This window comes from Hemicordylus capensis, chromosome 12 (genome assembly GCF_027244095.1).
Source record: "Hemicordylus capensis ecotype Gifberg chromosome 12, rHemCap1.1.pri, whole genome shotgun sequence".
Lineage (NCBI taxonomy): Eukaryota > Metazoa > Chordata > Lepidosauria > Squamata > Cordylidae > Hemicordylus > Hemicordylus capensis.
In genome coordinates, this window is record NC_069668.1 from 4,197,696 (window position 1) to 4,211,022 (window position 13,327).

Below are 13,327 nucleotides of genomic sequence, written 5' to 3' on the forward strand. Positions count from 1 at the left end.
TTTAACAGTGTGCCCCGTGGGACTGGGGTCCAGAACTCTGCACCCCAACTCAGAGCTGTCTGGCTATTTGGGCTTTGTGTTACCAGTTCTGTCGTCACAACCTTAAAGTTCTGGTCCAGAGGAAGACGGAGACAGCTCCGGGGAGAAAAGGCAGAGTCGCCCATGCTCCCAGGGCCCAGACTTGCCTGATGCTGGAGCACATACAGCATCCGGGCAGAGCGCACGGCCTGCTCCTGCCTCCGAACACGGACCCGGCGCTCTTGGTCAGGATCCAGAATTTCCTCGCTTCTCTCTGCAGGAGGGAAGAAAAAACGCAACTGAGAAACGTGCAGACCAAGCAGTCTGTTGTTCATGCAAGGTCACCAGCGGAGCAGAAAATGTGAACGGATCCCAGTGGAGAGGGAGAAGGAAGAGAAGGCTGTCCAACTTGGAAACAAAGCCACTAGGTGTAAAACAAAACAAAACAAAACAACCCTGCTCCCAGAGAGCACAGGGGCCCCATTCAGCAATTGTGGGTGATGTTTACAACACGATTAATGTAAGAACATAACAGCAGCCCTGCTGGATCAGGCCCAAGGCGGTCCATCTAGGCCAGCATCCTGTTTCCCACAGTGGCCCACCAGATACCTCCTGAGAAGCTCACAGGCAAGAGGCGAAGGCATGGCCTCTCTCCTGCTGTGGCTCCCCTGCAACTGGGATTGAGAGGCATCCTGCCTCTGAGGCTGGGGGTGGCCTATAGTCCTCAGGGCCATTGATAGACCCTTGGCTGCAACATGCAGGGGGAAAGGCCCAGTCTGTATGGAGTGGGCAGAGAGATCGGAAGGAGACTCTGATTCTGTCCCATCACTAGCCAGGCCCACAAATTTTGGCCATCTGTACCAACTCAGGGGAAGGATGCACACAGAGATTTTTGGCAACTTGAACTCCTCTAGAGATGGAGAACAGGCAATGGCATTGTTGCCCTTGCAGCTTTCTCTGTGTTATCACCCCTTCTTAATCCCTACCCCGCAAACAATTTGGGTCAAATTGCAGTTGTTCTTGCACAGAGGAAAGGGTCAGGGTCGCAATGAATAAACTGTTATGTTCTCTCCGTGGAGTAATCTCTGGAGAACATTCCTGCCCATTTTCATTTCCAGTCCTCTTACAGCATCAATAACATTTTAGAGCCGTTTTGTGTTTTTAAAGCTTTTAAAACACCAACACAAATTGGGCTGCTGAAGGCCCAGTCAAAGAAGACCATAAAAGCAGGGCCACACACTGAAAGTGGGAAGTCTCGCAATGCTCTCAACTCTTTTCCATCTCCAGGGGTTTAGACCTTGTCAAAAATCACAAGGAGCGTTCGTTCCCCCCAAGATGGCACCCACCACCTCAGCTGGCTCACGTACAAACAGATACATGCACGTCTCTGCCTCGGCAGGCTAAGAACGAACGTCTGCCTCTTCCAGACCCCACAGCACAACTTTGTTTAAACAGAAACCTGTTGCAAGCCAAAGTCTTAAACAAAAGGGCCAAGAACAGAAGGTTTCGCCCCACAGAAGCTTTCCCCACCACCACTCACCATTTTTGGCCAGCTCCTCGATTTTCTGAACATAGTTCTGCAGCTCCTTCTGCAGCCGCCTGACCTCCAGGGTGGCTGGTTGGGGTCCTAGTCCTGGATCACGGGTGGGCGGCGAATCGGGCAGCGAAGGGTCCAACCTGGCACGATTCGGTGCATAGAGGTAGACTTTCGCTCCCGAGCCAGTGGTCTCCGCCTTAGAAGCATTGCCAAGTGGGTGCTCGTGTTTCAGGTGGGGCTCGGATGCCTTCGATCCGGCAAGACTGCCAAACCCCTTCCTGCCACGGTGCCTGCCCTGCCCCGGATACCTTGGGGGCTCCAGACACTCCCTCACTTGCTCTTCCAGGTGCCTCCGCTTCATGTCCCTCTTGGCCAGCTGCACGGCCCAGTTGAGCTTCTCTTCAGAGACCACCGAAAACCCAATGGAATCCCTCAAGCCGAGGCTGTCTCCAGCACCGAGATCCTGCTGATTGTTACCCACCGGCTGCTTCAGCTTCTCGATGACAATGGGACTAGGGTTGGTGAAGCGGGCGGCCAAGTTCTCCGGCAGCGCAGGAGTGTTCCAGCTGAACTGGAGCTGTGTCAAACATCAAGCAACATGGAGGTCTCACTCTTTCCTTGGGTTCCACACACAGAACAAAAGCTGTGGGCTGGCACCCAGCTAGCAATCCCAACCAGCCTACCCCATTATTGTCCTGAAAGCCCCCAAAGGAAGCCGCTGGGACATCAGGGAGTGTATAGATCACCATCTGGCCCCTGCTAACTGAGCAAAGAGACACATTTCAAAGTGATGGCTCTCTTATATTCAGCACAGAAAGTGTAACTGTCCCTCTTTGTCCCAGCTCAGGGTTCCCAGGAACATAGGAAGCTGCCATATACCAAGTCAGACCACTGGTCCATCTAGCTCAGTATCGTCTACACAGACTGGCAGCAGCTTCTCCAAGGTTGCAGGCAGGAGTCTCTCTCAGCCCTATCTTGGAGATGCTGCCAGGGAGGGAACTTGCAGTTGCTATTGCTGGTATGCAAACCCCTTGGGGACAAGGAGACATCTCTGTAGCACACAGTTCGGGAATTGTCCCTGCTAACAGAGAGAGCGGCATCTTTCAAAGGGGTGGTTCAGCCCAGCACAGCATCCCTCCAGCGGCTGTTGCTGGCGTTTCCTTTGTGTTTCTTTTCTGGATAGAGAGCCCCTTTGCGGACAGGAAACCAGTATTTTGTTTCCATTCCTTCTGCTGTGCAAATGGGTTTGAGATCTTTTCGTCGCTGCTGAAAGGCAGCATATAAACATAAATATCTGGGTCACCACCACCTGTCAGACAGAGGAACGGGCTCTAGCTGAGTAGCAGAGGATCTGCTTTGCCTGCAGAAGGTCCCCAGTACAATCCCTGGCAGCATTTCCAGGCAGGGCTGGGAAAGACCCACCTAAAACCTTGGAGGACCACTGCCAGTCAATGCCTAGTAGCGAGCTAGATGAACCAATGGCAGGGTGATAGTCTGCCGCTGGTGAGGAATTCGTGACAGCACTGCACACAGCTAATTAGACAAGGTTACAGACTAAACCAACATATTATTGACCTATCGTATTTTTATACTGCCGGATATGTACAAAACACATATCAGGCGGTGTACGGAATTTAAAATATTTAAAAAGCCAACACAGATTAAAATAGGTGTACAGAATTTAAAATATTTAAAAAGCCAACACAGATTAAAATACTCGATATTTATTAGAGAGTGTTGGGCTATAAAGTCTGGGTGTTTAGTGCTGCTGCGTGAAGTGATCAGGCAAAAAGACTCTCCCCAACGGCAGGCAGACACCCTGGGGCATCCGTCAATTTGCACAATGTGCCATTTGCACAAAGCATTGCACCTTGTGCCCCACGCCCCTGGCACAATGCGCGCCCCGCTTGCAGACTAGCCGAGTATAATATGCAAGTTGCGATATTGCAATGCTGCATGACATGCCCCTGCGGGTGTCCGGATCCAGAGAGCTTGGCTATGGGCAGCCTAGAGATGAGCCAGTGTGGTGTAGTGGTTAGAGTGCCGGACTAGGACTGGGGAGAACCGAGTTCAAATCCCCATCCAGCCATGAGACTTGCTGGGTGACTCTGGGCCAGTCACTTCTCTCTCAGCCTAACCTACTTCACAGGGTTGTTGTGAGGAGAAACTTAAGTATGTATTACACCACTCTGGGCTCCTTGGAGGAAGAGCAGGATATAAAATGTAAATAAATAAATAAATAAATCCTCCACTCAAGCGGGAAGCAAACCCACACAGCAAGAGGCGAAGGAGGAATATCTCTCTCTCTCCCCTCCCGCCCTCCCCTCTCAAAGCCCCGCCGCCTCCGCCTCCCCCCGCCCTGCAAGGGTCCTGCTGCCAAGGCAGCCCTCCGGGTGAGGGGTCGGTCCCTCCCCGCTCGGCGGCCAGAGGAGCAGCCCCGCGGCGAGGCCCACCACAGGAGACCCGTCCCCAGCCCGGCCAGGGGGGCAGCAGCACCTGGGTCTGGGAGGGCCTGGCTGCGCTGGGGCACGGCCGAGGCGGCCGAGGCGTGAGAGGCACCGCTGCCTTCCCAGGCCCCATGGCGGCGGCGGCGGCAGAACGGCGAACTAGGCCGCCCTGATTTTGAGATTTCCCGGCTCCCCAGCGGGTTGCTCAGCAACGGCGCGCCGCGGAGGACGTCGGGATAGCGAACGACCGGCCGGCGACGGAGGCCTGCGAGGCCCAATCAGGAGATGGCGGGGAGGTGTGTCCCTGCGCGGCCGCCGTCGCAGCCTGCTGGGCGCGGCCGGCCTGAGAGTCGGGGTTCTTCTTCCGGCAGCCGCCGCTCCTCCGCAGCAGAGAGTCTGTGCAGCAGCTCCAGGCACCAGAGTCCTCGCCATGCGCGGGCTGGAGATCTCCGTTCAGGGCTTCGCCGAATTCGAGCGCGCCGCCCGCCAGCAGCAGAAGGAAGGCCGCTGCGTCTTCGCCTACTTCAGCGGCAGCAAAGACCCGGAGAATGGAGCCAGCTGGTGCCCGGACTGCGTCAAGGGTGGGTGGCGGCCGGCAGGGGCAGCGCCCTCATTTGCATAAGGCGCTCCCTCCCCCCCCCTTTCTCTCTTTCCCCTTTCCGCGGGTTCGAGTTCCCTAGTCCCCCACCCATGGGCTTAGGCTCCTCTGCAAAAGGGAAAAGAAATGGTGGTTACTGCTAACCATTACGGGATGCTACGAGCTGCCTTATGCCGAGTCAGACCATTGCCGCCCCACGCAAGTTAAGAACTGTTCACACGGGCTGGCAGCGATTCTTCCAGGTTGCTTGATGGTCGGAGCCGATGATCCGGCTCGGTAGACAGCAACAGCTCCGTCAGGGATGAGGCCCCAGCTCAGTGGCAGAGCATCTGCTCTGCAGGCAGCCGCAGATCCCGCTTTCAATCCCTGCTGGCAGCATTTCCAGGTGGAGCCCGGAAGGACTGCTGCCTGGAACCTTGAGGAGTCGCTGCCAGTCAGTGTAGACCAGAGCTGCTCAACTTCGGCCCTCCTGCAGATGTTGGCCTACAACTCCCATAATCCCTGGCTATTGGCCACTGTGGCCGGAGATCATGGGTGTTGTAGTCCAGAAACAGCTGGGGGGGGCTTAAGTTGAGCTGGCCTGGTGTGTAGACCATAGTGAGCTAGATGACCTCTGACTTGGTATAAGGCCGCTACCTATATTCCAGTGTTCCAACAATAGTAGCCTGCTTTGCAGGGTTGCTGTGCAGATAATGTGCGTGCACTGCAAACTGATCATATATGCAGCTCTTGAGGACTGACCTCTGGGTATGTAGACGGACTCTGCTGAAAAGTGTTTGTGCCTTTGGGGAGGGGAGGGAGATGCAACTTCCCATCTGCAGGAAACCCTAGCCGGATGGCTTAAGTCACCCAAATGATAGCATACATGCATCTGTGACTTGGCCCAGCATGGCTTCTTAACAAGAGTAGGGGGAGGCTGGGAATCAGCCACGTAAACCATTAAGACTGCCGTCTGAACTAATTTACAATAATTTCCTCAGGTCTTCTAACCTTCTGCTATTTTTCTGATCTTGTCTTACTGTGCCTACTTGGGAGAACTCCCCATAAACTGAAAAGCAGGCTCCAAGCATCTTTACATGAAACCCTTCGTCTGTCTTTTAGCGGAACCCATTGTGCGGGCCGAGCTCCCGAACCTGCCAGAATGCTCCGTCTTCATCTACTGCCAAGTAGGAGACAGAACCTAGTAAGTAACGCTGTCCTATGGTCTTATTTTATTTTTTTACACTTATCCCGCTCTTCCTCCAAGGAGTCCATTAGGGATGTGCACGAACCAGTTCAAAGCTCCTTTTCTGGAGTGCCAAGCCAGTTGTGGGAGTCCCTTAAGGGGCAGGGAGGGTGCCCTTACCTGCCCCGCTGTTCCCCCCCGCCACACTCTCCCCAAAAGCATTGGCACAGGGCTGCAGTGTACCTCCCTGCAGTCCCGGTCAGTGTCATACCAGAAATGGCCAGTACATGCACCGTATGCCCATGAACTTCAGCCATTTCCAGAGCAGAAGAGTGGGGTATACATGTAGCTGCCCCAGGAGAACAGATCAGCGTACGTTATTTTAGCCTAAAACTCCTTCCCAGCTGTAATAGCTCCTGATATGAGGGAAACAAACCCATCCATCAGCATTTTGTCAAAGCCTTTTTAAAGCCACTTTGGTTGATTCGATGGTAACGCTTCGCCACAGCTGGAAAGATCCCAACAATGAATTCAGAAAGAAACTGAAGCTCATGGGCGTACCAACACTACTTAAATATGGCACTGTAAGTATGTTTTTCGGGCTTGGCCAACCACCTATACATAGAATTCGAGGGCTTTCACTTCCCCCTCTCTTGTGCTGGGTGTTGTGCTCACTCTTTCTGCAAAACTCATTGTGAGAAAGCGCAAAGCAAAGTTGCAGCCTGGTCCTATGCATGCTTACTCAAAAACAAGCCCTGCTGAATTTAACTGCCTAGAAATGTACATATCAGGCGGTACAGAAATATGATAAATAAATAATGGAGCCTACTCTTGAAGCCTGTGTTCCTAGGACGGCTGTGTAAAATAGTAATAGTGCCTTCTACCGAGTCCGACCATGGGTCCATCTAGCTTAGTATTGTCTACACGGGCTGGCAGCAGCTCTCCAAGATTACAGGCAGGAGTCTTTCCTGGAGGTGCTGCCAAGGATTGAACCTGGGGCCTTCTGCATGCAAAAGCAGGTACACGCAGTAGTTAAACATCTAGGGATCCACAGTGGGGAACCTCTGTCCTAAACCAACTGAATTGCTTCACAGCCTTTATGGCTCATTTACTGATCCACAGACGCGCCCTCTTGGAAGGGGAAGCCTGGCTTGCAACAGAAGCCTTTGCCCAGACATCTTCGCTTTTTTGGACTCTGCTCCTTCTTGCTCAGCAGTTTTTAGCTGGCAATTAAATGCTCCATTGCTTCTAACCTTCCTGCTAAGGAAATGCACAAGACACATCTCCGACCCAAACTGGGAAGTTCTTAGATTGCTTGGAGGTATAGCAAGCAGTGTCTCCACAGCAGGGACTTTGCTGAAGCATAACTGCTAAGGAACATAGGAAGCTGCCACATACTGAGTCAGACCCTTGGTCCATCTAGCTCAGTATTGTCTACCCAGACTGGCAGCAGCTTCTCCAAGGTTGCAGGCAGGAATCTTTCTCGCCCCTATCTGGAGATATTGCCAAGGAGGGAACTTGTACCCTTCTGCTCTTCCCAGAGCAGCCCCATCCCCTGCAGGGAATATCTTACAGTGCTCACATGTAGTCTCCCATTCAAATGCAACCAGGGCAGACCCTGCTTAGCTAAGGGGACAAGTCATGCTTGCAACCATAAGACCAGCTCTCCTCTCCCTAATGACGGGTCATTTCTATTTCAGCCGCAGAAGCTGGTGGAAGAAGAATGCTTAAAACTGGACCTCGTGCGAATGCTGTTTACAGAAGACTAGATCACACTCTGGGCTGCTGCTACCTACAAGCCACCTTTCCATGGGGACCATTATCATGTCTTTAATCTTTGTGCATATTGGGCTAAGGGGAAGCATTATGTGTAAGCAAACGAGTAGCTTGTGAGCAAGTTGATTAAACTTCGCAACAAGCAAGGGTGCTAATTAAAATGTCTGCGTCTGGATTTCTATCAAGCCACTTCAAAGGATGACTTAAACTTACTAAACCAAGAGGGAGACGCAAGCTGGGGTGGAGTCCTGCTGTCTACTTTCTCCCTAAAGTAAAGAATCCTACTGAAGAGTTCTTGCCCAAACATAAAATACAAACTGCAAAGCTGAACAACCTTCCTACAATACACACTTTCATAAGCCATGGTAGATTCTGAATCCTGCAGGTATCCACACTTCAGTTCCATCCATAAATTGAATCCTGGAAGTATCCTACATAGGAAGCTACCTAGAGAGTCAGACCATTGATCTGTCTAGCTCAGTATTGTCTACAGTGACTGGCAGCAGCTCAACCAACCCTACCTGGAGATGCTGCCCCAGAGTGAAACAAGCTTTCTGCGCACAAGCAGATCCTCTACCACTGAACTACAGTCCTATTTCACAGCAGACTCCTAAAGTGTTAACAGGGTGATAACGGTTGTAATCAAGGATTTTGATCATTGGGGGCTGAAGCTTTAAAACGGAGCATTCCTAGTCCAGCTTAATACTGAATGGTTTCAAAACGGCTCATCCTCCCCTCCTCTACATTTTGTGGCAAACACTCTAGAAGCAACTCAGAATAGCATTAGCACATTTAATTGCTATTAACAGTCTTCTGGGATTCAGTAGCCAGGACTGTTCAAACAAGGCTGAATGGAAAAGATGCCATCCTAGGACCGCAGCTGAGTTTAAAGGGAAGGAGTTTTATAAGCCCCCCCCCCAAAAAAAGTATCTGCCCTCAAAGAGCTTACAGTCAGACAAGAAACAGGCTAGAGAGATGGGGGGGGTGCATCCCTGTGGATGCCACCAACCACCCTAGCTGATACATGTACTAAAGGTCCTGCCCATTGCTCAGCAGGAAGTTGGGCTGCAATTCCTGGTCACATGATTGGTTGTTGCGTTTTCCACTTGCAAATCAGACAAGCTACAACAGAGCAGACATTGCTGCAGTTATTGAATTCAACTCTCTGCTACATCTGAGAGCTCTGTCTAACCTCGTAGGGCTGGCTTAATTGAACGCTGGTGCATTCTGCCAGCTTGGAAGGACCGCTGGCCGTCATCCACCACAAATATGCTAAGAACCACCAAGCCACCCTTCTGCTGTTCTGGGCAATTATTTCCGACTCCTTTAAACCCCAAAGGGAGAAGAATTCTCTGGCAGCTACAAAATACTCAAGAAACCGGTGCTGCAGTCTCCAGAAAAACAAGAGGCTTGTTCAAATGATGGTCACTAGAGTAGGACAAACACAATACTCTAGTTCAGGAGCTGTACACACTCCCGTTTTGTGATTGTGTGCTCTTAACAAGCAGGGGCGGAGGGGGAGGGCGCAGTCGCCTAGGAGAAAGAAGCTGGGTCGGGGGCGTTTCTGCCTGCCTCGGTAAAATGCTGGGTATGAGAGCCAGGCAAAACAAATCGGTAACAATCAGTTTTGGGGCATCATTTCTGATTCTGTTACCAATGTGTTTTGTGCATTTCAGACACAACCTATATTTAAGTGTCTTGTAAAAATACGGTCTTCTTAATAGAAGATGTTCTCTTGCCAGTGGGTACCTATAGTCACAACTTGAAAATCTGCTTCTGGCTAAAATTAGTAAAAAAGTGGAACTGTGCCTGATTCCGTTACTCTTGGAATTGCTCATTTATGGATTGGGGGCCATGGGGAACTAATTTTTGAGTGCAATTCTGCAATCAGAAAAACCCGGCTGTCGTACCCAGCACCTTAGCGAGGTAGGAGAAAACGCCCTCAAGCCCAGCTCCATTCTCTCAAGTGATCACTTCCTCCCCCCTCTGACCTTGCTTGTTGAAAGTCACAAAACTGGAGTGCACAGAGCTTCCGAACCAGGGTAGGACATCTGTCCCCTAGATGTAGGCTCATGTACGATCAACCAAAGTTATGCTAGGGCCTCCAACTGACGCAGGAGTCCCATCTCCTGACAATCCTCATTTGATGGAGGTGCTGTTCTGCTGCTGCTGTTGCTGCTGTTCCGCCAGGGCCTGCTGGAGGCGCATCCGTTTCCGGGAATAGTGCTGCCAGTGGAGGATCTGCTGTTCGTCGATGAACTTGGCACACTGGGCATTGACCAGCTCCTTCCAGAAGTGTTCGTACTGCAGCAGCTCCAGCATGAGGAGGCACTGAGGATCTCTGCGGGACAAGGAGAAGAGGGTACAGCTTAGCAGGGCCAGTAACGGTGATGTCATGCATTTTGGGTTTGAAGTCCTGCATGGGTCAAAAGGGATCATATTAGAGATGTAGAGGTCTGGAGAGAGAAAAGGGGGGGAAACGGGAGGGTTTCTTTTTCCCCAGGCTTTCACATATCTCTCTCACTCACATGCCACTTGCAGGGCAGACAGAACGGAAGACGGCAACTCAGCGTTCATGACAATCGGAAAGCTGATCTACATTTTCAGGAAAAGCACACACTACAGGCCTGCACGAACTCGGGGAAATCACAGGTTCAAACACACTCCTGTGTAAGAGACACGCCTGCACTTAGAAAACTAGAACGTAAAGGCACACATGAATGGTTCTGATACACAAGGATCTAGAAATCCACTTGCCAGAGAGCCAGGGACACTTGCCACTGGCAAGCGGATTTCTAGATGCCTGTGTCAGAACCATTCTCGCTTCATGTGTGCCTTTTACATTCCAGTTTTCTAGAACAGCACCCCACAGATCTCCTCCCCAGATGTCTCCTTTTTACTCCTATTTGGAGCAGGTAAGAAACCGCAGGAATCCCAACTGAACATGAGGAGGGGGCTCCCCCTTTCTTACTCTCTCCATCCCCCAATGCAGATGACCCTCTTCTCTCCTAAGCCCTCTGCCTGTGTGCCAATAAAGGATCTGAGGGAAGAGAGGGGATGGGGGCAGCCATAGGTAATAACTAGCTAGTGAGCTAAGCTGACATTTGTGGATCTCTGTTCACATACATGCCACCTTAGGTCAGGCAGTGACTTTTTTTGCATACAGTAACAATCATCGGAACATAGGAAGCTGCCATATACTGAGACCATTAGTTTATCTAGCTCAGTATTATCTACACAGACTGGCAGCAGCTTCTCCAGGGTTGCAGGCAGGAATCTCTCTCAGCCCTATCTTGGAGATGCTGCCAGGGAGGGAATTTGGAACCTTCTGCATGCAAGCAGACAGGTATTAATTATCATGCAGTCCTCTTCCACCCCCTGCTTTTATGAGGAGTAATATTACAGGGTCACCTTAAGTGGCGCAGCAGGGAAATGCCTGACTAACAAGCAGAAGGTTGCCGGTTCAAATCCCCGCTGGTACTATATCGGGCAGCAGCGATATAGGAAGATGCTGAAAGGCATCATCTCACCTTACATGAGCGGAGGCAATGGTCAACCCCTCCTGTATTCTACCAAAAGAAAACCACAGGGCTCTGTGGGCACCAGGAGTCGAAATCGACTTGACGGCACACTTGACCTTTACCTTTATTACAGGAGGGTTGTACCGTGTATTTTTTTCTGAATAGGCAGACCAGCTCTAAGCTGTTTTACACTGCGAGATGGATGCACAGTCTTCATTCTTACTTTAAATATTTTGCATATTCAGGTTCCTTCCAGTAGAGCAGGTATTTCAGATAGTTGACAAAGGCCTTGTCTTTGAAGTATCCTCTCTGAGCAAGAACTGCAAAAGACAGACAATCAGTTTACTTTTAACTAGATTTCTCCTAAGGCTGGGTGACACATTTTCTCTCTGAATAGGGGTTCTCAAAGTTGGGATCCCCAAGCAGTGATCCCTGCAACAAGGATACTGACTACAACTCTCATTATCCCCAGCTGCAAAGAATGGGGAGGATGGGAGTTGTAGTACCCCAGCTAACTGAGCATGGGGGCACCTTTCAAAGTGGTGATTCTCTTATATTTAGCAGGGGGAGAGCAACTGGCCCTATCCATCCCCAGCACAGCATCCCTCCAGTGGCTGTTGCTGGCGTGTTTCTATTTTAGATCGTGAGCCCTTTGGGGACAGGGAGCCATTTCATTTATTATTTGTTTTTCTGTGTAAACTGACTTGAGAACCTTTTGTTGAAAATCAGGATATAAATATTGGTAGCAGCACCAGTAGTCAACACCATCTGGAAATCCCTGTTACAGAGAATACTGGTTCCCAGACGTTGTTGGACTATTATAAAAATAAATACAATAAAACCCGGTCCCAAATTAGTCACTTTCCTCAATATTAATTCTAAACATTTTGCAGTTTAGGAAAACATTTGCATCTTTCTATTTACACTTCCCTCATTTTAAGGTGATCTGTTTTGGTTTGTTTTCTAGATTTGTCCTGTCTGCTGGGGCGCTTATTTGATTCACTTCAAAGGGAACAAAACATACATTGTTACCTACAAAACTGTATTTGTAGGAAGCTACTTTCTACTGAGTCAGACTCTTGATCCTTCTAGCTCAGTATTGCCGGCACTGACTGGCAGCAGCTCTCCAAGGTTTCAGGCAGGAGTCTCTCCCAGCCCTGCCTGGAGACGATACCAGGGACTGAACCTGGGACCTTCTGCATGCCAAGCAGATGCTCTTCCTCTGAGCAATGGCCCCATCTCCCAGTCTGAACCCCACCTAAATGCCTCTTTCATTCCAGGTACTTACAGTTCAGGTAATTGGGGTTTGCCAGGCACTGCACAAATTCCAATTCCAGCTGGAACCGCAGCCTGTTCCCAGTATCTTCTGATGTCACAAGAGAGAGAAAAGAGTCTTGCGTTACACAAAGACCCAATCATACACACACACACATATATGTAAAACTCTGCTGCGCGCGCTCTCTCTCTCTATAATGTATATATATACACAAGCACACACTGCTTTTCAACAAAAGTTTCCAACACAGTTTACACAGAAAAATGAACAATTAATATCCCCTTTGGAGATAGGGTTCCCTTTCCCCAAAGGGCTCACAGCCTAAAAAGAAACATAAGGCAGACAGCAGCCACAGAAGGGGTGCTGTGCTGGGGTTAGGTAGGGCCAGTTACTCTCCCGCAGCTAAAGAGGAGAGAAACACCACTTTAAGAGGTGCCTCTTTGCTAAACGCTAAACTATCCCCCATATCTTGTGGCAGCGCGTTCCACCGGCGAAAGACTCCAGTCATGCGCAGACAACCCTCTTCCCCTCCCTTTTTTTTTTCAGGCGGCTCTGTTGGAAAATGCTAACGAGCCCACGGCATCCCTAGCCCCAAGGCGACTCAGAGAGGAGGCCCGCGGCCTCGCCTTCCTCCCGACAGACGCACCGCTCTCCATGGGGCCGACGACAACTCCCCACGCCGCCTCCGTTAGTTAGCCCAGGCCGCAAAATGGCGGCCGCGGCTGCGCAGTGGAGGCGGAGAGCGCGATGCACGCCGGGTAAGCTCCCGAAGGCAGCCATGGCTGCCGTTGCCAGGGCAACGAGGACGCGCCTTTGGGCCTGGCTGTGCCTTCCTCTCCCGGAGCCCCTCCATGCACGCCCGTGGGAGGCAAACAAAATGCCCCTGGACATGGAGGCTCCATTCCGCACAGAAGAGGGGGCGGCAGTCCTGCTGCAGGGCCAGAGGCCAGGGACGCCTCCCAGCCAGATGTTGTTGACTACAACTCCCA

At 51.0% G+C, this 13,327-nt stretch overlaps 3 protein-coding genes across 3 annotated transcripts in view; 1 reads left to right on the forward strand and 2 right to left on the reverse strand.

The window, feature by feature from the left end:
* The window catches only part of KIAA0753 (KIAA0753 ortholog), a 24,987-nt gene extending 20,689 nt beyond the window's left edge, over nt 1–4,298 (reverse strand). Inside the window, exons 1-3 of the mRNA XM_053274869.1 lie at nt 4,052–4,298; nt 1,559–2,132; nt 186–292 (exon numbers count right to left, since the gene is read on the reverse strand). Of these exons, the coding sequence (XP_053130844.1) occupies nt 186–292; nt 1,559–2,132; nt 4,052–4,135 (765 nt within the window). The 5' untranslated portion in view covers nt 4,136–4,298. The remainder of the gene's footprint in view (nt 1–185; nt 293–1,558; nt 2,133–4,051) is intronic.
* TXNDC17 (thioredoxin domain containing 17) lies at nt 4,247–7,672 on the forward strand. The gene is made up of 4 exons (XM_053274871.1): nt 4,247–4,583; nt 5,702–5,783; nt 6,274–6,349; nt 7,466–7,672. The coding sequence occupies exons 1-4, from the start codon at nt 4,433–4,435 to the stop codon at nt 7,532–7,534; spliced, it is 378 nt and encodes a 125-aa protein (XP_053130846.1). The 5' UTR covers nt 4,247–4,432; the 3' UTR covers nt 7,535–7,672.
* A 647-nt stretch (nt 7,673–8,319) lies between these two features.
* MED31 (mediator complex subunit 31) lies at nt 8,320–13,101 on the reverse strand. The gene is made up of 4 exons (XM_053274870.1): nt 12,985–13,101; nt 12,351–12,428; nt 11,286–11,382; nt 8,320–9,882 (listed from the first exon to the last, which is right to left on the reverse strand). Exons 1-4 carry the CDS (start codon nt 12,992–12,994, stop codon nt 9,681–9,683), a joined length of 387 nt encoding a protein of 128 aa, XP_053130845.1. The 5' UTR covers nt 12,995–13,101; the 3' UTR covers nt 8,320–9,680.
* Between the last annotated feature and the right edge of the window lie 226 nt (nt 13,102–13,327).

Excerpts from the sequence above, each read along its gene's own strand:
- MED31 (XM_053274870.1), bottom strand. Across the intron at positions 11,383-12,350 it reads AAACCCCAATTACCTGAACT|TTCTTGCTCAGAGAGGATAC; the intron begins GTAAGTACCTGG and ends TGTCTTTTGCAG. Across the intron at positions 9,883-11,285 it reads GAATATGCAAAATATTTAAA|AGATCCTCAGTGCCTCCTCA; the intron begins GTAAGAATGAAG and ends CTTGTCCCGCAG.
- TXNDC17 (XM_053274871.1), top strand. The coding sequence starts at position 4,433 with ATGCGCGGGCTGGAGATCTCCGTTCAGGGCTTCGCCGAATTCGAGCGC. Across the intron at positions 5,784-6,273 it reads CAAGTAGGAGACAGAACCTA|CTGGAAAGATCCCAACAATG; the intron begins GTAAGTAACGCT and ends GCTTCGCCACAG. Across the intron at positions 6,350-7,465 it reads CACTACTTAAATATGGCACT|CCGCAGAAGCTGGTGGAAGA; the intron begins GTAAGTATGTTT and ends TTTCTATTTCAG.